Source organism: Fusarium subglutinans (assembly GCF_013396075.1).
Source record: "Fusarium subglutinans strain NRRL 66333 chromosome Unknown NRRL66333_c0000112, whole genome shotgun sequence".
NCBI classification, from domain to species: Eukaryota; Fungi; Ascomycota; class Sordariomycetes; order Hypocreales; family Nectriaceae; genus Fusarium; species Fusarium subglutinans.
This window is the reverse complement of record NW_023502175.1, coordinates 110,329-133,999: the sequence shown is the minus strand read 5'-3', so window position 1 is coordinate 133,999 and position 23,671 is coordinate 110,329. Positions and strand designations below refer to the sequence as shown.

Here is a 23,671-nt window from a genome sequence, read left to right as displayed (position 1 = left end):
TGACAAAGAAAGGATAATAGATGAAAAGTGATTCAGCAAAACTGGTGCCAACGCCGTGAAAGCCCTGTTCGCGGAACGAAATGAGAGGGACTGGGTTAGATCAGAGAAAGAAAGAGATAGTTGGATTCTCCTCATTATGAGGGCAGCCGGCCTCTTACTCTTGCCATCAGGTTCAGTCTTTGTTTGGTTCGTTGTCACCGCTTCTAAACCCTCTCCCGGGAGGGGTTCGGACAGGGACGATGCAGGGGATGCACAAGGAGACAAGCAAAGAAACACGGGGAAGTCTGAACTGCAGCAAGGATTTGAGGGACCTGCCAAGGGGATGCAATAAAACTTAGGACCTTTATCCTATGTGACAAAAAAGCCTTAGGTAAACTTAGGTAAACTTAGTGTAATTTAGTATAGATATAGAGGATCTTAGACTAAGTATTTTTGGCACCTTAGCTTAACGTTAGAAGTCTTCTTACACCCTGAGGCCTGCGAGAGACTGAAAATGGTGGTGTGAGGTAGTGTGATTTGATGGCCTAGGGTGTCAATGCAGCTTTAGTACATATCCGCCTCTCTAACACGCGATAGATAAAGGAAAGGACCTGGAGAATATCATGACTGCAGCATCAAAACAAAGAACTATCAATGAATGAATTCAAACGGGAAGAAAAGCGTATGATTCCTCTCATGTTTAAGTTTGGTGATGGGCTTGCAAATCTTCTCTTTCGCATCATGCTGACCTCAACATACCAACTTAGAACCACTTCCGTTGACATTGTTGTCATGATGAACACCATTTGTTTACACGCACATAAGCGTCTGTCACCACGGCATCGTCCCACTGCCATGCATTCGCGTTGCATCAAGTGTGCCATATCCTTCACCGCCAATGGCGAACCATGTGTTGATGATAACTTCTCCAATTTAAGCCCTTCAGCTCAAGAGGTCTCATTCGCTCCCGCATTCAACTGCACGGTGCACATCATGCTACCCTTGCTTGGTGGAGAGGCTCAAATTCGTTGTAACGTATCGTACATATGTACAATCGTTTGGACACCAGCCATTCATTACTGTAGCCGCCTTCTTGGTGTTATGAGAAGCTCTAGGGCTGTCGTTGGATGATATAACTGGGGCTGTTATATTGCTTTTCCTGGTCTTTTGACTTTCCACGGTTATGATACGCTCTGACTTTTTGTCAAGAAAGATTGGAATATCGGTCACTCAATACTTCTCTGGTTCAACAACAATGTAAGCCGAACTATTTATTCCTAAACATCACTGTGCCCATACAACTCTCGTGTCGTAAGAAAAGTCGTGCCCTCTAGGATAGCCGGGCTACCGGAGATAAGAACACTTGGGATTCATGTCTTGAGCAAACTCAGTGGGCGTCAGAGTATGTTTTGCCCTGTCAAGCTCGAATAGCTAAAGGTCAGGTTAAAGCACCTACACATCTGATATTACTCGATTATTTGGATCAATTCACCATGCCGAGGGCTGGAATAGCTGCGGAGGCTTCATCAAACAGATTTCCCAAGTGGATGTAACTAGTCAACTAGAAAAGCACAGGATGCAAATTGCGACAATGCGGATGTGCGTCAACACCAGTAATGACATACAAGCTTCTGCTTGATGAGAAAGTTCCTTTCCACCTCTTGCTCGTTCCCATAAAACAACAATAATTAATCAAAGTTCGCCCGTCTACTCAAATACAGTTCCTCCCCTTCAGCCTCTTCTCTAAGCCCTGTCCGAAAGGGTCTGGAATATCGGTCCTACTGTGTTCCGTTGACAGGTACATTATCAGAAGGGCTATGGGGGGCAGGTTGCTTCGTGCGAAGAGTGAGGGGAAATGGATACTCGTCGGGATCTTCTTCCTCACTGCGAACAATATTAGTAAGGGCGTCGAATCAAGCACGAACGTTCACTTACGGAAGCTTCCATGCAACATAGTCCTCAGTGCTCAAGCCTTCACGGCCTTCCTGAAGACTGGCAAAATCGCCGGGAGTCATCATGCCAGTGCGATCTCGTGGCGAACCGGGGACAGAGAAGGGTCGCGAAATCTTTTGCTCGACACCAGGGATAAAGTCATCCTCTTCATCGTCGCCACTGAAAGAGTTGGGGTAGGCACGGCGTAGCGCTAGCTGACGAGCCTTGACATACTCCATGCCCATGCGCTTCCAGTCGAGGAGGTCGCTAAGACGCTCTGTTCGGTTTCGTTGGTTGATACGCTGACGGCGACTCTTGCCGCAAAAGTCGTACATGAACGAGGTGAGCTGGTTGACGGAGTCATCAACGCCCTTGGTTCGTCGATCCACAATGTAGATACCATAGTCGCTCGAGTTCTCGATAAGCTCTTCCATATAGCATCCAAAACCTGAAAGGTTAGTGGTAATGCTGGGCACGCCCATGACAGTACATTCGGCGGGAGTATAGCCCCAAGGCTCATAGTACGAAGAGAAGACGCCCAGATGACAACCTCGCACAAAGTCGTCGTAATCGAGAGGAAGAACAGGGTTGGCAGAGTTAAGGAACTCGGGGTGGAAGACGACCTTGACTCGGTCAGTGGGGTGGTTGAAAAGTTGTACACGTCGAATCTGGTTCAGGACAGGGTCCTCATGATCGTTGAGCATATTATGGGTGACAATTGGGGGAAGTCCGTGACGCTTCATGGCAAAGAGACGACGGCGAAGTAGAACTCGGTCTTGAGCAGAGATGAGTTCCTTCTCATCGGGCATGGGATCACCCTCATGCCACTTAAGAGACCGCTCAAAGATGCGACGGCCAATGCTTTGCTCAATAACGTGTGTGGTATCCCGGAGTGACTTGATAACCGCTTGACCCTTCAGCGCCTCTACAGTGAGCGAAGTGGTTTGAGCAGGCATGATAATGAAAGCAACAACTGTCACCTTGCTACCAGCGGCCTTGAGACGATGGTTCAATCGTGCTAAGGACTCAATGAACATGTCGACACCCTTATTCCTGAACTCGTAACGACCGGCTGTGAAAAGGTATAGTGTGTTGTCGGGGTCAAAGTCGTAGTGACCGTAGAAATGCCCTCGAACAAAGTCATGAATCTTCTCCTTTGCCTGTTGATGCAGGTTTTGGAATTCGTGAACCGCCGAGAACTTTGTGACATTCAGACCATTGGGCAGAACGCCATCAGGCTTTCGCTTGAGCAGATGCTCGGATTCAAACGCTGTAATGTGAGAGACTGTGGTGAAAACGTCGCACGCATGCGCGGCTGCTCGTTCAATGCAGTATCGGTGGTAGATACCGCGCTTACCAGCCTCAGCATCGACATCGAACCATTGCAAGTTGTTGTAGAAATCCACAGAGCCAGCGCAGAGGTATCGGCCGAGAAGAGTGGCGTGCGTGGTAAAGATTGTCGTCACATCGATGCGGCGCTTCTTGCAGAGGGGCAGGGCAACGCCGGCAAGCCACTCGTGAAAGTGAGCAATGACAGCCCTCTTCTTCTCATGACAGACGAACTATAGGATACCAGGGTTAGCAGATCTAACACAAGTGGAATAGTCAAGCGAATTTACCTCTCCTAGGAACCAGGCGACCAGATACCCGAAAATAATGGCCTCGTTGGTCTCATCATCGCCAGGTGGTGAAGGAATGCTCGCAGCTTCCCACAAATCGGCCTTCCATTCATCCATGCGACCATAGGCGGTCTTGGTGTCAATGAGAATAACTCTAGGAGCCCCTTCAATCAACCAACGGCCATAAACAATGTGAACTCCTCGGTCTCTCATGGACTGTAGGGTAGCAGCGATCTCTGGGCTGGTGGGTTCCATCTCCTCCACCTCGACAGCGGCCTATCGTGGTCAGTACGTGAAAGTCATGACAATCTTCAGGCTGAAGTCTTACCGATTGATGGTTGAGGGGACCAATTAGGGTATAGCGATCGCCATATTCAGCTGTTGTAACAGGAGCCTTGGATTTGATAACCGAGTAGATACCACCGACTGTATTGCGCCGCCGGTTAGTATGTGAAGACTCGCGAAAATGAAGGATTTTGCTATCACAAATGACTGACCTCGATGAGCTACCTCAGTAGCAATCTCAAAGAGAAGGTGGTTCTTGATGTCGCGAGTCTGCTGCTCGCCTTCACTCATCTTGACGTGTTTACCTCAATTCAAGAAGTGAGGAGTAAGTCGCTGAGGGGAAGAAGGGTAGACAGTGAACGCGATGATCTGATGGGCTTCGGCCAGGGGTCTGGTCGCGTTGAATTGAGCAGTGGAGCTAGCGCAGAAACCTTTCAGGCGGACAGTAACAGGAGAGCTGGAGAGCTGGAGAGCTGGGAAAGGAGCTATAATAAAGGAGTAGGAAGCTGTAACGATGGTCCGCGAAGCCAATTGAGAAGTTTTCTCGGGAGTAGCGAAGCGCGTGGCTGGGGGGAGTCGGCAGAAGCGAAACGGAGGGATCGAATCGAGATGGTGGTGGTCTCGATGTTGCGTCACTGTGCCGCTGATGAGAGTGAGCCTAGCCCAAGAAACGGATCTGCGTGCGATGGATGGATGGATGAGCACTGGGCGAACATGGGGCATTCACAGGGGATGGGGGGATCCATTCGCAGATGGATATATGCCCATGGGGAGCGGAGATGTAGGAGCCAGAAAGACTAACAGCGATGGGTACTGCTATACCTAGTACGATGGATCTCAGGTCCAGGCGGTGGTGATTGATTTGCTTTGGTGTTTTGAAGCGCTACACCAATTGAGATGAGAGAAAGGGAGAGAGGACCCAAGTGTGGTGAAGAGGAGAGGGAAAGAGTAAGGAAAGAAAAATAAAAAGGGAAAATGGAAGTATAAGGGAGAAATTTCGAGCCCAGGAAGTTGGAAGCAAGCAACCAATATGGAGGGAGATTGTGTAGAAGACGTTGAGTTCACAAAAAAAGATGGTGTAATAATGTACTCGGCAGGTACCAAGAGGCCACTACAGCAACTATCGGCCGTGATATTGCCTGGTGTTGATTCTCCTACGGGTACAGCTTTTAGGCCTTCAGCTCGGACTTTGGCGTACTAGCGGCCCAAGCTTGGGTGGGGTCGGTGGGATGTCGGGGCCCCAAGCTCCTAGCAACGGCGCCTAAACAAAAGCCAACCCAAAGGCCCGTATACCAAGTGGAATTCATGGCAGCTGGCAAGTCTCCCATCGCCCCATGGAGCCGTTCTCTTGGCTCCCAAGGACAGGAACCAGGGTCAACGTCTTGCATGCTTTGAGAAAGACAATGTCCTGGGTTAATGCCTGGAGGAGTCGATTGAGCGTAAGATTAGTGTTTCCTTCGACTGAGCCGCCCGTACAAAGATATCAGCGACCATCATACATATGTATGCATGACTGCCATCAGGTTATTGCAACCTTTTTTTCTTCACACTTCACTCGAAGAAGCTGTTTTGAGGGTCTCAATTGCCAGCTTCTCTAAACTCAATCAAGATTAACCGCGCAGAACTGGACTGGGCCAAACGCCACAGACTTGATATCAAAAGGAATAGCTCCTTGCAACACCAACGCCACTCCGGTCAAAGAGCCGAGGCCGGCCCATTGATCAGGGTGTTTCACTGCCATTTCCAGGTCTCGATGTTACGCAATTATGAGATTGAGTCTCTTTGTTGAGGAGCATGGGTTGATTTTTCTTTCTTCCCTCGCCTGTTATTAGTCGATACGCCTCGACGTTTTTTCTCAACGGCATGCGCAAGTCTCCCACCCGTTCTATAGGGTACGGTGCAGACTTTTGTCACCACACTAGTGACTAGGTTACAAGGCCAGGCAAAACTTTTCATTCTAAAAAATTGGCCTGCCTTGTGTATGGCCAGACGCAGGTCTGGCACTTCTTGGGGGATGTCGGGATGAGGTCATGGAATGCGGGGGAATACCAGAGATCGACATGTTCACCAGATGTGGTTTTTCCCCAAGTCACTGGAATCCATTCTGTATTATGATACGCCTTTAAATTCGATGTCAGCACTATTATATCAGCTAGCGCCAAATGCATACTCCTACTCTAGAGGGTACTAATCGGAGAAGGACGAAGATGAGAGTATTAATCCTACTGCAAAGTAATGTCTACGGACTCATTATCTCACCAATTTGAAGACTGCACACAGGGCTTCCCATACCTTGAAGCTACTAGGTACTAAGGTAAATTGCTTATAAACCAATTTAGCAAAGTACCTCCCTCCAAAATTAGATACCTTATTAGCACTTAGGTAGTAGGCATAACCCCCAAGGCCATTGCATCCTATTTTCTTACCAACCTCATGTGCAAAGCGCACAACAGAAAACCTCTAGTCACCCACAGAGAATCTAGCTACCTTTGTTCGACTTGATTGAAAATTGACAATAGATTTCAACCGCAAGTAAACAAAATGAGATAGGTGGCTTGTTGCCAAAGACCGAATCTCTGCGGCTTAAGTTCTACCGAGACCCGAGCCGTAATACTCACGTCTCGAACAACTCCCTGAATTCAGTGTTGTATGTCTCTCCTTTGAAACGCTACAATATTAGCTCCCCACAGTTACGGGATTAACAAGCGTGTATGTGCCAGGACTGCTCCGTCAACCCGACTCCCTGCCTCTAGTGAGACAGATGGGGTGAGTTTGAAGAGCTTCATTACTCCAAATACCACGGTAACAGGATACGAGTTTATTTTGTCTTGCAATAATGCCCCGGGTTTTATTAAAGCAGCAATATGAGCGACCAGATGTAGCAGCAATTGTTAGCGATAATCGTCATGATTACTTGGCCACAAAGAAACAATGCAAGAGACCATCAGTTACTCCCCCAGTGAGAGTCACAAGCATAAGTTATTGCCTCGCGAGCTGACTCAAGAATGGTCCTGTTTCTTCGAAACAAGCATGCTCCGTTTAATTAAATCATAGAGGTCCAAGAAACTCTGACTTCATTCAACAAACCTCAGCACAAGAGTTTATCTGATTGTAGACTATTATAAGTCAAGATCTACAAATCTTAGGATGAATGTAGAATAGACTTAGTAAAGATCGGGGTCTCATGATCTAAAACCATTTCTGCGTTCAGTAAGATTACATAAGGTACCTATATTGTGATACTAGGAGATAATGTATCTTTGGCTAGGTACCTATATTATATGTAAATCTAAAGCTAAGGTATGCTCTAAGGGAACCCTTGGATATTACGTCGAGACCAAGATGAAGTCGAATGGTCTAAGTAACACCTACAAAGCACCTTTTATAACCCCCCTGATGAAAAATAATTTTGAGACTTAACTCACACGCAATGTATTCTTTAGCCAGTTCCAAGGGATCCACTTAAAACACAATGGACTCCTTGAACCTTTAAGAAGGGATTTGATACCAGATTCAAGTTCTTATCAGCGAGATAAAAACATCCAGTTTCAAGAGCTCTTGAAGGTGGATCACCCACATCCTAATTGTATTTGGCTTATTGAATGCTGTAAAATAGTGAGCCAGTCCTGGTGATTGGACTCACGAAGAAGTTGCTCTAAAAAAAATATCTTCATCTTGTGCCAACGTACATAGTATCCTTTCTCTACACCTATCTCAGGTCTGTTAAGAGCACCAGGAAAGTGGTTCAGCCTTGTAATGACCAGTATCGTCATTGGCCAGCGTCTCAGATCAGCTCCCCGCAGTGGGGCCGAAAGTACTGCAAGGCTACAAAAATTTCCAAAATTTTCTAGATTTTGCTAAGATCTTTTGCAAGCTGATCTGCCACAAGCATACCTTCACCGCAATAAAGTGTTCGAGATACCGGGAGTCCAATAGGCTGCAGACCCAGTAGAAGTTTTTTGTTCTACGACCCCAAATCGACTTAACTAAAAAATAATTCGAAGGATAACAAGAATTGAACAGCCACGCAAAAATGGGGGACGTTGCACAGGTGAAGGTCGTCTTCACTACCACTGAGCAGGATTTGGTACTCCCAGACTCTAAGCAACAATTGCTCGTGCCTGCAGGTCAGTTATTGGTGTTCTTGAATATCCTGGAATGATCAAGGGGCTAATCCTTATCATAGATATTAAACGATATGGCCTTTCTCGCATTCTCAACTCCGAGTCTATGCTCGACACCTCCTCTCCTATACCCCTCGACTTTCTCGCCAACGGCACATTTCTCCGAACGTCTATCGAAGAGTATCTTGCAACAAATGGTCTTTCATCTGAATCCACCTTGACTTTGCAGTATGTTCGAAGTCTGCTTCCTCCGGTTTACGAAGCGAGCTTTGAGCATGACGACTGGGTCGGTGGTATAGACCTCCTATCTGCCACTTCACGAGCAGGCCTCCTGGCTGATGGTGGTAACATCCCCGAACGAGTTGCGAGTGCTTCCTATGACGGCCTCGTTAGGGTCTGGAACCCCTCTGGAGACGCAATCGCAGTGTCTCCTGCTGGTCGAGCTGGTGGTCACACGCAGCGAGCGAATGCGGTTAAGTGGATCTCACAGAAGCAGCTGGCTTCAGTTGGCCTGGATCGCAAGGTGATTGTCTGGGACTACAGCGAGTCCGAGGATGGTTTCTCTGGTACCCTCAAGTCCAGCATGGAACTCTGGGGTCATGAGAAGGAAATCAACTGTCTTGACATTAACGGAGCCACTAAGCGCATTCTCACAGCATCATCCGATGGTAAAGTTGGCCTTTGGACATCGTCAAAAAGAACAGCTCCCCAAGCGGATCCTGAGAGCTTGCCTTCTGCACATAGCACGAAGCGAGCCAAGCTTGCAAGTGCCGCCAACACTGCACAGCGTGGCCCTCTTGCTTTGATCCCTGTCCATGATGAGCCAGTGACTGCTGCCATCTTTCATCCCAACGACGCAACGGTCGCCTATTCGGCATCCAAAGATCATACTGTTCGCACTATTGACTTGACAACCCAGCGCGAGGTCAGCCGACTCACAACCATGCACCCACTATTATGCGCAACGGCGCTCCCCGGATCCTCGCTTGTCGCTGCTGGTTCGTCGGCCCGACATATTACCCTCCTCGACCCCCGCGAGTCAGCTACTACTACCTCAGCCATGACACTCCGCGGTCACGTTAATATGGTTGCCTCTTTGGCGCCTTCACCCGAAAACGACCACTCGCTTGTGTCTGGCTCCCACGACAGTACATGCCGCGTGTGGGATCTTCGAAGCGTGCGGATGGGTACATCGGAAGAGGGTGGCGGCAGCGTCAGTGAGCCTGTGTACACCATAGGCCGAGAGTGGCTTAAGGGCAAGAAGCTCCCGGCCGCTGGTGATGGGGCCAAGGTGTTGAGTGTGGTCTGGGATCAATCCTGGGGTATTGTGAGTGGTGGTGAGGATAAGAAGGTTCAGATCAACAGAGGCCGTAATCTGTTTGGGCCAGGATCATAGTGTAATAGAAATGGAGACCCAAAATCGATTATTCCTTTATACCAAAACATTATTTAGCTTTGACCCAGTAACGACCAATAAATAGGATCTAGGTATTCTAATAACAGCTATAAAAGTATTAACAATAAAGTCTCTGGCCAGACTAAAGTCTTAGTAAACTTGATTAATAAGGTTACCTTTAGGCTGCAGCATCTCAAGCAACTCTAATCATAATGAACACGTCGCTTGACCAGCTGAAGAGCTATAAAAAGCTTGACTGCAGAGTCTGCAACTCCCCTACGACTTTGACCTTTCCTAATCTATCTATCCCTCAAAGATACTCGTATCGATAATTGCGATTATACCAAAACATATTTATTGTGTCCTTAGATGATATAGCTGGAATATTTAAGGATCTTAGGGGTCCAGTTGGCAACAGGTCTGAAGGTCACGAATTATAACCTGATTCAAAGGTAATAAGCAGTCTTCATCTATTCGTTTCTAATCCCATTTGCCGTGAAGCTGCGTTTCAAGTAGGTCCCCATGCGTGCACTCGAATCCTAGAATCGATTTCACAGTTCTTCTTCAGATTCTTGACTTGCATCCACTAATGCTCGATACCTGGAACTCACTAGTGACTGGGGGGCAAGGTGGACTAATACCTCATTTCTAAGCCTCGCCTTGGAATAAGGCAACCCTTCCGAGATGATGGCATCAAGGATATAGGAAACAACAGTGTTTGTCTTAAGAGGAGGAGTACGTAAGAGTGTAGCAACGGCCTCTGGTGTAAGATCTTGGTTGTCATACCACATGTAATAAGTGCGAAGGGACGACAATGGTGGGATCGGCTTGGGGCGCGTTGCGCTGTGGTATTGTTGAGCGTGTTTTTCGGCAGCAAGGATACGGGGATCCCTTGTATCATGGGAATTATCCTCTGATCGCGGCGTAGCATTTGTCGTGGGCGTTGCGATCGATGGCGTAGGCCTGGTTTCTGGTGTTTCAAGTTTCACCTCAACATCAGCAATAACCTCAGATTCCCCGGATTCTGAAGTCGTATCACTTTCGTCAACATCGTCAGCGGTTAAGAACCGAATAGGAAGATTCTGCTCGACGAAAGCTGGTCGAGGAGGAGTAGGCTGAAGCTTCATGCGCTCCTGCTCAAGCACATAGTACAGCTGGAGACCAACATATGCATCTGACGCGGAATCTATATATGCGTGAGCTACAGAATCACAGAAGGCGTAAATTTCAACTCACATGTAACTTGATCTGCTGACAGACGCATCATCCAATTGCTGGACCGCACATCATCTCCTTTGAACAAAGGAAGACCTAGCATCTCCTGTGTCTGCACGGCTAAAGACACCATGACCTTGTTGATTCGGTCTAGCTCTCCAGCCTTCGAATACTTGACAAGTTTGTAGAGGTGCGACAGCTCGAGGATCCCTCTACTGTTTATACCGAGATTGTTCTTCAACCTCGTGCAGTCACCCTTGATAGCCACTCCGACTTTTGTTACGCTTTCGTCCTCCATAATCCTCTTGAAAGTTGGGGCGACAAAGTCGTCCCTGGGGAAAAGTGCAACGTGGAACAGGCCTACACGACTTGGGCTTGCGATCTGGATGAGCGAAACATTTCGTCGAGGGTTGGAGTTGGCAGGACCCCTCGCAACAAGCCACTCCAAATCGAAGCCAATGACTTTCTCGTCAGAAAAGTACCTTTCACAAACATGCTCCATCGTATGTTTTGAGGTGCAGTAGTGGACTTTGACTTTCTGCTCTTCGCCGTCCCCTTGAACCTGACGGTACATTTTGTAGGACCAGAACGACTGGCTGGAGCCGGCCTTACTCTTTCGGGCTGTATCCCAAAGGTTGGCGTCGATTGTGTAGTCTAAGGATGTGAGAGGAGCAGTGACGGATTCCGCCAGGGCTTTCTCTCGCTTTGAGGCGTCGACGAGATCTCCGTCTGTGTCTGATGCAACCTGGGTGCCTTTAGAGATTGTTTCAATGGTCGGCAATACCAATCGATCTTGTTGATCGAACCATTCTGCCGCATCACGCTCGAACTCTTCACCCTCGCTGAACTCGTCAGCTTCGACATCTCCCTTTTCAACACCCCCAGACCCAGAGGCAGGGGTATGGACGAAGCGAGTAATATCTAGGAAAGGGTAAGGTGGCTGATGATCATTTTTCGTGGAGAATCTGATCCCAAAAGCCGGATTCCACAGACGATTCTTTATATGTGGTGACATGTTGGAGCTAAACTCTTTCCTTTATAGATAGAACCGTCAGGAAGTTTTTAAATCAAAGACGGATATCTAAACATACCTACTAGCAGAGGGGAACCGGCGCGTTCTTGTCAAGGGTCTTAATACACTGCCAGCAATGCACCCCTGTGAAGACAGTATCAATGGGGTATGAAGTGATTGAAATGTAGCCAGCGTCGGTGAGCCATTGTGGCAAAAGCCCATGACCCTGATACGCGAAGGCTACTGTGCAGTATGTGAGATTTGTTAGGCAGCCGCGTCGATACAGCGATCATTGATTCTGAGCGTTAGCGGGTGGCTTGGGGAGGGTGGAGGTGCCTGGGCAATGAATTGGCTTAGTCACCTTGATTATCGCGAGAGCACGTGGGGACGTGCTCACCTAATTCACACCTCCATAATCCATCCCACTTTGAGACTTTGAGGCGACGACCTTGACGACTTCAGCTCAACTCTGATATAAAGCATTTTGCTTTCGGTAACTAAAGCCGGCAATTCGGCAGAAACGTACTAATAGTTCTGAGAAAAGAAGCCGCCTCAGATCGATAACTCTTCATACGATCCACCCACGTCACATTTTCACAATGGCATCCCAACTGTTACCTCTCGGTGAGTAGCCTTGCATAGGGAGCCTTGATGTATCAAGGCTACATACTAACTCTTCCATGTAGAGCTTATCGACAAGTGTGTGGGCTCCAGGATTTGGGTCATTATGAAAGGCGATAAGGGTGAGAGATGAGTTTCTGTATGCTCATGGACGATTGTGCTGAAAAGGTGATAGAATTCAGCGGAACTCTCGTCGGTTTTGATGACTACGTTAGTGAGTATTGCTCTCCCAGCTCGCCCCTACCGAAACTAATCACCGGTATAGACATGGTTCTGGAGGATGTGACCGAGTTGTATGAGCAAAATCTCCATTATTGCATTGCCGGCACTGGCTAACTCAACAGTGATTATTCGGGTAACCACACTAAACTTCCCAAGATTTTGCTGAATGGCAACAACATCTGCATGGTGAGTCAATCGTAACTCGTCCCCTGCTTTTGTACTAAAACTCTATCAGTTGATCCCTGGTGGTGAAGGTCCAGAAGGAGCTGCTTGAGAATGGTCTACTAGGATCATAGACAGCAACATCTCTTTTGGTCGAAACTCATCTCGAGCCCAGACTCCCCTATTTTAAACTCAAGCGAACCTGACGCGACCTATTTTATACGTGTGTCACAACATGCACATCAAGTGGAAACAAGGACCGCAGTATAGCCCAGAAGAGTCTGCTCTTAAGCTCATTCCAGTTTATATCTGGTTAAAAATAAATAAGCAGTAACCTGCAGCCCCAACGCCGACCGCCCATGATGCCTGTCCGTTTTAGATGATCCCTGATAATGAACGCGGAACTCAGTGGCCGTTCTGCATGTTTCCCTGCTCACCAGTGTTGGTGATGCGTCTCAACTCCCACTCTCGCGTGAACTCCTGATGCAGCATCTCGAGTTGTTTAATGAGCTTCTCACAGACAGAAGTAAAGACGTCGCGGGGGGTGATAGTTCCATCTGTTTGAACTCGTATGAAAAGCTCAGGAACATTGGGATGAGCAACTGTGGTACGACGTCAGCATAAGATTCATCCAGGGCGGCAGGATCTGTACTCTTATACCCAGCCATGTAGACATTGGGGTGCATCTTTAGGTGCTCGGAGAGAAGGTTTCCAAGAGTGTGGTCTTCTTTCATGAGGACAAAATCGGAAGTATTGGACATTCCTGACGAAATATTGTAAGTAGGGGATAGACATACGTCGTAATAGAGCTAACCTGAGAAGACCTTTTCCTCTATCTTCTTCTCGCCCTCTCCGAGCAGGAACAACTCGAAACTGTCAAGTTTGTTAGCTTGCGAAAGACGTCAAGTAGTTTGCAGCAACGTAACGGGTCATCTTGGAGATTGAAATGCTTGGGGTTACCACCGGCCATTGTCTAATGTTTGGTGAAAAGGCAAATATATGCTTTGTGCTTTTTATGGTGTTGGAATAGATGAGATGAGCTTGACTCGCTTGAGGAAAATGCTTTTTGAATTGCTTGGGAAACGCACTTCGCGAGATAATTCTTCTCAAAGACAGTGCCCGCCACTGACACTGACACCGCAAATGAACGCAAGGAAAGGATAGCTACTTGATGACTTTCAGACATTCGAAAAACCAGACTGCCTTGAGAAGGCTGGGCATACACACTTAGGGGTAATCGCAACTAGGTAACACTGCCAGTCGCATTATGCTTTCTAAACCAAATGACGGCAGGGGGATAAGACCAAGCTGGCAACTTGCCAGCATGAAAGCTATTCCCTATGCTAAGGTAGAGACCGAATGTCGAATCAACATTGGATATTTGGCTTCACATGACGCTTGACCAAGTGGGATAATAAGAGCGTGTAGTATTGAAATCTGACTTGATGTCTGTGTTTTTTTGCCAGACTTAGAGAAGAGTAAGGAGCCTGAAAGCTCACGAAAGGAGACCCGAATAAAAAGAGAAAGGGGCAGACAAAGAGATAGAAAAAGACGGTCTTACCGATCAGGCGCGTTCATCTTTGGTTCTTGATCGGGGTGTTAGGCGTTTTGGGATTTGGCGGTAAGTGGCGATTACAACAAAAGTCCAAGAATGTCGGCAGTTTGCGTTTCGTATCGCTCGAATCGTTCGGCGAGTGATTGTGAGTACAGGATAAACCTATAGAATACAGCACCAAAAAGATCCAAAAGGAAGTTGTATCTTGAGCGAGTTGGACAAGTTGTGAACAAAGATTTAAAGAATAAAGCATGATAATGCAGGGGGGTTGCTCTCAAAGCTTCGAGGCGCGACAGGATAAAGGTCGGTTAATCATGACAATATGTACATCCAACCTCAACCTTAGTACCTCACTTTTCGATGGCAAGCTTACAATCCTGTCATGCATTACCTTTCACCGTTGCAGGCTCAACGATGAAGTTCTTTCATAATGCCGCGCATTCAGCCATCTTTGTTGCGGCGTGCTAGGCGCCTTTCGCCACACATCGCAAGCCTTCTTCCAGCTTGCCGGGACTTGAATTCAGCCCAGAACGAGCTCCGATGGCTAAGAAGCCATGTCGATGAATCACGGTCACGAAACAAATCGTGGCTGTTAGACAATTTATGTCGAAGAAGAGGGCGTGGTGAGCCACTTCAGTATGTCGTTGGCTCTCAGCCATTTGGCTCACTCGACATCAAGTGTAAACAAGGTGTTTTAATACCTAGACCAGAAACCGAAGCATACACTTTCCATCTAATAAACCTCGTCAAATCAGGGGAGCTTCTAGGTCAAGATGTAAGGACGATGGGCCGTGGAGTAAACATAATCGACTTCTGCACAGGGACTGGTTGTATACCTCTTGGAGTTTTCTCATCCCTCCAGCACTCGGTTGACAAATTGACCGTGCGAGGAGTGGATGTTTCGCCTGTAGCCCTCCGGCTCGCACAGGAGAACATCGCACGGAATGTCAGGCTTGGAAATTTGATTGAGTCTACAAAACACAAGCGGCTTGACATCACAAGAGCAAATGTTTTTAGTGATGGAGACATGCAGCAGCTCGCCGTCACCCCCTGGGATATTCTCGTGTCTAATCCTCCATATATATCAGAAGATATCTGGCATCATGGCCGTGGGCAACTCGGCTATTCAGTCCGAAAATATGAACCGCGCCTCGCATTGGTTCCCGATAAGGACCTCCCTTGTTCTAGTAAATGCAACCCAGCAGACGTCTTTTACGCACGGCTTTTGGACATTGCAGAGCTCCTCAAGCCCAGAGTGGTACTGTTCGAAATCGGTGACGAGGAGCAGGCCCTTCGCGTGTTGCAGCTGTACTTCAACCACCCAATTGCCCAACAGTCAAGGACTGAAATTTGGCGTGACTTGCCTGATTTCGAGGGAGGCAAGGATGCAGAGATTGTCTTGCATCTCAATGAATCAAAGGAAGAATGCCGAGTTCCGGTGAAAGGCGATGGCCTTATACGATCCATTCTAATTCACAGCCTGGAATGGGCAGAGCGATAGGGTAGTAGATGGACCTCCAGGAGCAAGAAAACCTCTGTTTGGGGCACAGGTGTCAAAAATACATAATCCAAGGTCTATCAAATCTACACTAACTTGTATGAAACTTGCCTAGGTCTTTTTGTCACTACCTAGATTATCGTAAATGGCCCTTAGAGACAGACACGTTTGCCTCCACTATCAATGAATGGCAGTCTCTCCTTCAGTATTGACCGAATCCTTGATCAATCCGATTCATAACCTCCTACTGAAAAGACTGGATATGACATATCTAATATCGTTGGAGATAGCTACAAAGAATACTCTCTTGTATTAAAGATCACTATGAAGCAGAGAGCACTTCGAAGAGTTCTATGATACTTACATCTATCACTAGTACTGGGAAATAAGGCGCATATTGCCACTGCTCACTTCGACACTATCTACCTCAGTACCTAAGTTGTAGTCTGAGGATGCATGTTGACAAGTGTAAAAACGATGTGCCTACCCATTCGATGTATTACTTCACATCATTACCTCAGGTAAGTACTTGACGTCAAGCATTACAGAGCCGAACAGACCTACCTACCAGTACCGACTACTAGGTAATACCTTAGGCATCACTCATTGACGTACTGACACATTCCCTGAGGCGATCATATCAGCCAATCCTCTCACCCTCCGCCCTCAGTTGACCCCACACTCAGCGACTTCCCCAACACGTGATCCTCAGTTTTCGAGCTAAGCAACCGCTGTAGACTCATCACCAGAACCTTTCACTTGGTGGTGTCATCCAACATATTCATATTCATCCATTGGCGCTGGGATTCCGAGTTCTCGCCATATACGACTGTATACCGGCCTCAAATATTAGTCAATAGCCTTGTTGGCTTGAGCCGTGCTACCCCATGAGATAGCACGGCGCTCTCAATTACCTCTAACTATACACACAACCCCGGTAGTTCCGCACTCGCGACAGCCCGCGTTGCCCGCCATGTCGAGATTTTTAAGACAATCGAGCCAGCTCGCACGAGCGACGAGATTGTCAACGCAGCCTGCACTACGCTTATGCGCAAGGCCGTCACTTGTCACCCGATCGATCCCCGCAAAGACTTCTGCCGCATTCGCCATTCGGGCAAGGACATATTCCTCGCAACCCCCACCTCCCGGCAAAGATCCCCGATCAAACCCGGAAAAAGATGATGAGCATGGAAGCAAGCCATTGAATCAACACAGTGCAAAGAATGGGCCCGATGGAAGCAAGTCTGAAGCACCAAAGCCGACACCTCTTCCCGAAGGCTGGATTCACTTGAACAAGGAGGAACTGGCGCATCTCGAGGAATTTACAAGTCGACTTCCAGAGGCTCAAAGGCCGGTGGCAAAGGACATTCTTGAGAAACTTCAAATTGTTGGTGCTCCTGCCGAGACCCGAGATCTCCTTCAGAAGCAACGCCAGAACGGCAACCTTTCGATTTTGGACAAGGGAAGGCTTATGCGATGTGTATACATGGTCACAGAACGGATAATAGAATTGGAAGATCAGCAGGACAGCCAGGATGGGCAATTTTCCTCCTTCCGCATGGACCAGGAACCGAAGACCCAGGACGGAAAGGGTGGCGCTGACAAGTCGAAGCAGCAGCAGCAGCAGAAGGGTGGCAAGCCACCGAAGAATGAGCGCAGCGGGTGGCTGGAGGCTGTTCAGACTGGTATCGCCATAGGTGTCACTGTATGGATTGCGGAACTCTTTGCCAACCCTTTCTCTGAGAAGGAGATTACTTGGCAAGAGATGCGGAAAGCTTTCCTGGATAAGGGCCTGGTTCAGAAGCTGATTGTTGTTAACGGCTCACACGTGCGGGTAGAGCTTCATCCATCTGCAACTGGAGCTACTGGTGAGGGCGGGCAACCTGCGAGAAAGAGCTACGTGTTCTCCATAGGGTCTGTTGAATCCTTCGAGCGCAAGTTAGAGCAGGCGCAAGATGAGCTAGGTATTCCGCCTTCTGAGAGGATACCTGTGAGCTATGAGGCTGGAGGCAGTACCCTTGGCAACCTTCTTCTAGCCTTTGGTCCTACACTGCTCTTCATCGGTTTGATTCTCTGGACTCAGCGGTCAATGGGCGGACGTGGTGGTGCTGGAGGAGGTATGTTCAACTTCGGCAAGAGCAAGGCGAAGAAGTTCAACGCCGAGAGTGCTGTTAAGGTCAAGTTCTCAGATGTTGCTGGCCTCGAAGAGGCAAAAACCGAGATCATGGAGTTTGTGAGCTTCCTGAAGCAGCCCGAGAAATTCGAAAAGCTGGGTGCCAAGATCCCTCGAGGTGCTATCTTAGCTGGCCCCCCTGGTACTGGTAAGACATTGCTTGCCAAGGCCACAGCCGGCGAGTCTGGAGTACCATTCTTCAGTGTGAGCGGTTCTGAGTTTGTTGAAATGTTTGTCGGTGTCGGCCCTTCACGTGTGAGAGATTTGTTCGCCGAAGGACGTAAGAACGCCCCTTGCATCATCTTCATTGACGAGATTGACGCAATTGGACGTGCGCGACAGGAGAGCGGCCGGGGATTCGGTGGCAACGATGAGCGGGAAGCAACTCTGAACCAGATTCTCACTGAAATGGACGGTTTTAATACCCGCGAGCAGGTTGTTGTTCTTGCTGGCACTAATCGAGCGGATATGCTCGACAAGGCCTTGATGCGACCAGGGCGATTCGACAGACATATCTTCATTGATCGTCCTACGATGAAAGGCCGCCAGGAAATCTTCAAGGTGTATCTGAACAAGATTGTGACGAACGAGGACCACGAATACCTTGTTGGTCGCCTGGCAACTCTGACCCCTGGCTTCTCCGGTGCTGATATTGCCAATGTTGTCAACGAGGCTGCTCTAATTGGTATGTTCTACCGGCTATTCTGATACTGTGTGCCACCTTGCTAACTTTGCGTAGCTGCCCGAGGCAACGCTGATGAGGTCAAAATGGACCACTTTGAGCGGGCCATTGAGCGGGTTATCGGAGGTCTTGAGCGCAAGTCTCTCGTGCTGAAGCCAGAGGAGAAGAAGACCGTTGCATACCACGAGGCCGGCCACGCCATCTGTGGTTGGTTCCTGGAACATGCTGATCCTCTTCTCAAGGTCTCCATTATTCCCCGCGGCCAAGGTGCTCTGGGTTATGCTCAGTACCTGCCCCAGGATGCTTACCTGATGAACACCAACCAGCTCATGGACCGAATGGCTATGACAATGGGTGGCCGTGTATCTGAGGAGCTTCATTTCCCCACCGTGACAACAGGTGCTAGTGACGACTTCAAGAAGGTTTCCCAGATGGCACGAAACATGGTGACCCAATGGGGCATGTCCGAGAAGGTGGGCCCCATTCACTTCGAGAATGACCCCAACCGCATGCAGAAGCCATTTGCCGAATCTACTGCCCAGCAGATCGACCAAGAGGTTTCCCGAATTGTGGAAGCAGCCTACCAGCGATGCCGAGAGCTTCTGACCTCGAAAAAGAAGGAAGTTGGACTAATCGCCCAGGAGTTGCTCAAGAAGGAGGTTCTCGTCCGAGATGACATGGTTCGTATCTTGGGCAAGCGGCCATTTGGTGACAACGAGGACTTTGAGAAATACTTTGGCGGCGGTAAGGAGGAGAGCACACCCCCACCATTCCCCGAGGAGACAGATACGCCTAAGGACCCCCCTACCCCTGCCCCAGCTTTCAAAAAGCTTGAGTAGAGTCGAAAAGAAAAGTCGCCAAGCACACGGTTGGTAAAGGTAGCTTCTGTAGTACGATTGACGACGATTGGTCATGCGCAGTGCTGCGGAGGCAAGACAGGAGGAGAAGAAATACAGGAGAACTTGAGGCAGAGCGAGGATTGGCTGCGTAGCAACGAGCATAACGGCGAGGCCTATTCTAGAACCGAGGACTCTGATGTCAGGCCAGGACATCACGATTAACCGTCAGGAGGAAGCAGCACGGGTCATGGAGGCCACAGCAAGGCGCAGAGAAAAGCGGCACTCTACTCTACCAAACATTTGATGAATTCCTTTGGATGTTTAATGCATTATTAGCAGAACCGGCACATCGCAACCATCAAAATTACCCTCATCGTGTTGGAAAGCCTGGAGGTCGAGGCTAGGAACAACCATGTAACAATGTATTCTAGGCTATAGAACTGTAAAACATTAAGTGTATATTGATGACTGAATTCTCTATCTTAAACATCATGATTTGAATTGTTGTCTAATTTGCCTGGCTCGCCAGTCTTGTGACAGTTGATTAAGAACCCATTGGCGTCATGCTGCCATGTATCCCGTATTTCAGACAGGAGGGAGGAGGCAGAAGAGGGTTTAATGAACATCTCGAGATGACGAGCGGATGTTGACCACCTGAGGGCATGTCATTTAGTTAGAGAAGAGATCCCAGTTTCCTTGCGTTGCCTTACCAGATAACAATGCCATCTGAGGGAAACGGACTACCAGTACGGAGTAGGTATGAGTCGTGATTTGTGGCAACCAGCCCCGTCGAGGAACTAACAGAACAAATAGTAACAGAGAATGTCGATCCTAGTGACCTTGGCATGGCCTGAAGCAGCCGGCGGCCGTCAAACGTTAATTTACCTATAGTAGGTAAGGTAGGTAGTGTAAGTCAAAGATCTCGCGATTGTCATGGACCGCGAGCTGGTTCTGTGACGCTGATTGGCTGAGAAAGTTCCTCTGCTGACCGAGGTTTAGGAGGCTCTGCTCCCTTGGTGTAACCGCGTATGTCGAGAAAGGGTAATAAAAAGGTACAAGTTTTTACGACATCATGCACTTGTTGACAACAGGGTCCATGTGGGCTGTCATCAACGTCAACATTGGCATGATGGCATCCATGTGGGATGGCTAAGGTGGACGAAAGGTTCCGTGCATGTTAGGATGAATAAGGACTGGGAGGATCTTATTCTGGGGTAGTCTTCTACGTAAGGTAGTACGAAGTATGTACTAGTACAACCTACCTAAGGTAGGCTGTTGTTGTGACGGTATACTCATGATATCCATTGCACTGTTTGTTGGTTTACCTACCTATCTCTGTAACGTATTCGGGTATCAATAAGCATCCCGATCCCCCACAATCCAAGTTTTCGTCTTGTCTGTTTGGCCGGCAATAAACGAGTATCGCTTTTGGTCTAAGCGGGCATGCATGCAATTGAGTCGCTTGCACTCTATTGGCTGCCGAGGTGTCAGGATCGCATCACTGTTATTATAGAGCTGCCAAAGAAGCGTGATGGAAGTGCCTCTTTTTTATGGCGTTACCCTCTGCGAAACCCGATTAGTGGGTTTTATCGACCCGCACCGCAGTCCCTTGAACTGCTTCGATAAGGTATGTATGTATGTATGTATATACATCAATGCAGTCTATTTTATCCCCTTTTCCCCGTTCCCTACTTACCTTACCCACTGTGGTGAGCACTGAGCACGTTTGGATGTAACTAGGACAGGGATGTTGTCATGTTGAGTAACTGAGTGGAGTCGACAATCAATCACTTTCTCCGAAGACAAGACCCTTGTAGCAGTGACATTCTTGGGCGGCCGATTCTGATCTTTTCTTATATATATGTATATCAACTTTGTTGGTTTCCGCTTTACCTCTCGTCTCTTGATCACGGAAATTCCTCTCTTCAAAGTCATCTTTGAAGTCTGCCACTGGTTGTTCGAGACAGCCTACAACAAGCAATCTATCGTCAAGCCTAATACCATTACAACACTTTTTTGTCATTATCTCTAGAGGGAACCATCATGGTTTCAGCTTCTCCAGGACACGAGAGAGACTACGATGGAATGGCCTCACCTCGCCAAAAACCAGAGGCTTGGTGGAGAATCCACCTCTTTCGTGGTATGGTTAGTGACATCCGTCGACGAATACCATACTATGTTAGCGACTGGACAGACGCGTGGGACTATCGTGTAGTCCCTGCTACAGTGTATATGTATTTTGCCAAGTCAGTATCTCCGTCCTGTCCTGTCTTGCCTTGCCTTGCCTTGCCTTGCCTTGCCTTGCCTTGCCTTGCCTTGCCTTGCCTTGCCTTGCCTTGCCTTGCCTTGCCTTGCCTTGCCTTGCCTTGCCTTGCCTTGCCTTGCCTTCGTTACATATTAAACAGCATGTGACACTGACCTCTCATCAAGCATCCTCCCTGCTCTGGCATTTTCTCTCGACATGTTCCAGAAAACAGGATCGAACTATGGCGTCAACGAAGTCTTACTCTCCTCTGTTCTTGGAGCGGTCATCTTCTCTCTATTTGCTGCACAGCCGCTTGTCATTGTCGGAGTTACGGGTAATTTGGCCTCCCTTTCCTACTAAACCGAGCCGTCACTCTAACCATGCTTCTCTAGGTCCAATAACCGTCTTCAACTAGTAAGATTACTGCTACTCACATACTGATTTGCATCGTGGAGCTGACCTGGGCTTCTGAAGCACCGTATATGACATCATGAAGCCAACCGGCGTCAATTATATTGGCTTCATGTGCTGGATCGGCATGTAAGTCCGCGTTCACCGCACAACACGGGGGGCTCTTTTCAATTTCACAGTTTGGTGACTGATCCATTCAGATGGTCACTTATCCTTCACTGGATTCTCGCCGTAACAAACTCATGCAACTGGCTTCGATGGGTCACGCGCTTCCCCTGTGACATCTTTGGGTTTTACGTCGCCTTTATCTACCTCCAAAAGGGCATCCAAGTCCTCGAGCATCTCGGTAGAGGACAAGAGTTCTATCTCTCCATCGTTGCCGCTCTTCTTGTCTTCATGGTAGCATACGTGTGCGGCGAACTTGGCGGAAGCAGCCTCTTCCGCCACCCCTTGCGTGTGTTTCTCAAGGACTATGGCACACCTTTGACAATCATTTTTTTCACTGGCTTTGTCCATTTCGGCCGTATGCAGGAAGTCGATCTCGAGGTTCTACCCACTGGCATCGCCTTTGAGCCTACCAGTGGCCGTGATTGGCTTGTCCGCTTCTGGGATTTGAGCGTAGGTGACATCTTTCTAGCTCTGCCCTTTGCAATTCTTCTGACCATTCTCTTCTGGTTCGATCATAATGGTATGTTATAGAATCCTAAATGCCTGGAAGCCTTGCTAACAACCAAAGTTTCTTCACTCATCGCTCAAGGCAGCGAGTTTCCACTTCGCAAGCCCCCTGGGTTTCACTGGGATATATTCCTCCTCGGTTTGACAACTGGTGTTGCAGGTATCCTTGGCCTACCATTCCCCAATGGTCTTATCCCCCAAGCACCCTTTCATACCGAGTCGCTCTGTGTTACAAAAGCTGTCAAGGAAGATGACGAAGATGGCAACCTAGTAGGTGGTGGTTATTCCTTCGAGGCCACACACGTTGTAGAGCAACGATTTTCCAACTTTGCTCAAGGTCTCCTTACGTTGGGTACTATGACGGGACCTCTTTTAGTGGTCCTTCACTTGATTCCTCATGGTGTGCTCGCAGGTCTATTCTTTGTTATGGGTGTTCAGGCCCTTGAGGGGAATGGTATCACGAGCAAGCTTATTTTCTTAGCTCGCGATCGTGCCCTCACGCCCTCAAACAGCCCCTTACTTCAAATTCGCCGACGCTCAGCCATCTGGTACTTTGTCCTCATCGAGCTCATTGGTTTCGGTGCCACCTTTGCTATCACCCAGACTGTAGCCGCTGTCGGCTTCCCTGTCATCATCTTTGCCCTAATACCAATCCGCGCTCTCCTACTTCCCTACATCTTTTCCCCCGAGGAACTCTCTCTTCTTGACCAACCAACAGCTTCTGAGTTCATCATGGAAGGAATTGGGGGGTCATGGGGCGGCAAGGTCGATGACAAGCCTGCTTTGCAACAGAGAGATTCCCTCCGGCGTCCAGAACATCGCGATAGGGTGCTTGCGCATCCTGGTGCCCCTAGAAGGAGTCAGGAGGATCTTGCAGAACTAGGTCAAATACAATCTGGCCAGAGCACTGCGACAAGAAGGAGGAGTTTGGAGAGACGTCAACAAAGAAAGCCAAGCCCATAGAATAAAGTTTGCTTTATGTTTTGGATAGAAAGATACAAGCCGATGGGATAACATGTTTGGAGG

At 48.4% G+C, this 23,671-nt stretch overlaps 8 protein-coding genes across 8 annotated transcripts; 5 read left to right on the top strand and 3 right to left on the bottom strand.

The window, feature by feature from the left end:
• Window positions 1-1,757: 1,757 nt before the first annotated feature.
• FSUBG_8286 (uncharacterized protein) lies at window positions 1,758-4,106 on the bottom strand (the record flags this gene model as incomplete). The annotated part of the gene is made up of 5 exons (XM_036686678.1): window positions 1,758-1,863; window positions 1,915-3,473; window positions 3,531-3,806; window positions 3,859-3,956; window positions 4,028-4,106. 5 exons carry the CDS (start codon window positions 4,104-4,106, stop codon window positions 1,758-1,760), a joined length of 2,118 nt encoding a protein of 705 aa, XP_036536241.1.
• A 3,742-nt stretch (window positions 4,107-7,848) lies between these two features.
• Window positions 7,849-9,335, top strand: FSUBG_8285 (ribosome biogenesis ytm-1; the record flags this gene model as incomplete). Its single annotated transcript, XM_036686677.1, has 2 exons — window positions 7,849-7,942; window positions 8,002-9,335. 2 exons carry the CDS (start codon window positions 7,849-7,851, stop codon window positions 9,333-9,335), a joined length of 1,428 nt encoding a protein of 475 aa, XP_036536240.1.
• A 480-nt stretch (window positions 9,336-9,815) lies between these two features.
• FSUBG_8284 (werner syndrome helicase) lies at window positions 9,816-11,565 on the bottom strand (the record flags this gene model as incomplete). The annotated part of the gene is made up of 3 exons (XM_036686676.1): window positions 9,816-9,874; window positions 10,075-10,521; window positions 10,572-11,565. 3 exons carry the CDS (start codon window positions 11,563-11,565, stop codon window positions 9,816-9,818), a joined length of 1,500 nt encoding a protein of 499 aa, XP_036536239.1.
• Window positions 11,566-12,161: 596 nt separating this feature from the next.
• Window positions 12,162-12,679, top strand: FSUBG_8283 (u6 snRNA-associated Sm LSm5; the record flags this gene model as incomplete). The annotated part of the gene is made up of 6 exons (XM_036686675.1): window positions 12,162-12,186; window positions 12,249-12,305; window positions 12,359-12,397; window positions 12,449-12,476; window positions 12,528-12,591; window positions 12,641-12,679. 6 exons carry the CDS (start codon window positions 12,162-12,164, stop codon window positions 12,677-12,679), a joined length of 252 nt encoding a protein of 83 aa, XP_036536238.1.
• Window positions 12,680-12,972: 293 nt separating this feature from the next.
• Window positions 12,973-13,537, bottom strand: FSUBG_8282 (DNA-directed rna polymerase ii subunit rpb11; the record flags this gene model as incomplete). The annotated part of the gene is made up of 4 exons (XM_036686674.1): window positions 12,973-13,169; window positions 13,220-13,330; window positions 13,382-13,440; window positions 13,494-13,537. 4 exons carry the CDS (start codon window positions 13,535-13,537, stop codon window positions 12,973-12,975), a joined length of 411 nt encoding a protein of 136 aa, XP_036536237.1.
• Window positions 13,538-15,149: 1,612 nt separating this feature from the next.
• On the top strand, window positions 15,150-15,623 carry FSUBG_8281 (modification methylase; the record flags this gene model as incomplete). Its single annotated transcript, XM_036686673.1, has 1 exon — window positions 15,150-15,623. The coding sequence occupies one exon, from the start codon at window positions 15,150-15,152 to the stop codon at window positions 15,621-15,623; it is 474 nt and encodes a 157-aa protein (XP_036536236.1).
• Window positions 15,624-16,593: 970 nt separating this feature from the next.
• Window positions 16,594-19,314, top strand: FSUBG_8280 (mitochondrial respiratory chain complexes assembly YTA12; the record flags this gene model as incomplete). Its single annotated transcript, XM_036686672.1, has 2 exons — window positions 16,594-18,478; window positions 18,533-19,314. The coding sequence occupies 2 exons, from the start codon at window positions 16,594-16,596 to the stop codon at window positions 19,312-19,314; spliced, it is 2,667 nt and encodes an 888-aa protein (XP_036536235.1).
• A 2,043-nt stretch (window positions 19,315-21,357) lies between these two features.
• Window positions 21,358-23,608, top strand: FSUBG_8279 (chloride-bicarbonate anion exchanger AE2; the record flags this gene model as incomplete). Its single annotated transcript, XM_036686670.1, has 6 exons — window positions 21,358-21,560; window positions 21,745-21,893; window positions 21,952-21,973; window positions 22,034-22,099; window positions 22,171-22,658; window positions 22,707-23,608. 6 exons carry the CDS (start codon window positions 21,358-21,360, stop codon window positions 23,606-23,608), a joined length of 1,830 nt encoding a protein of 609 aa, XP_036536234.1.
• Between the last annotated feature and the right edge of the window lie 63 nt (window positions 23,609-23,671).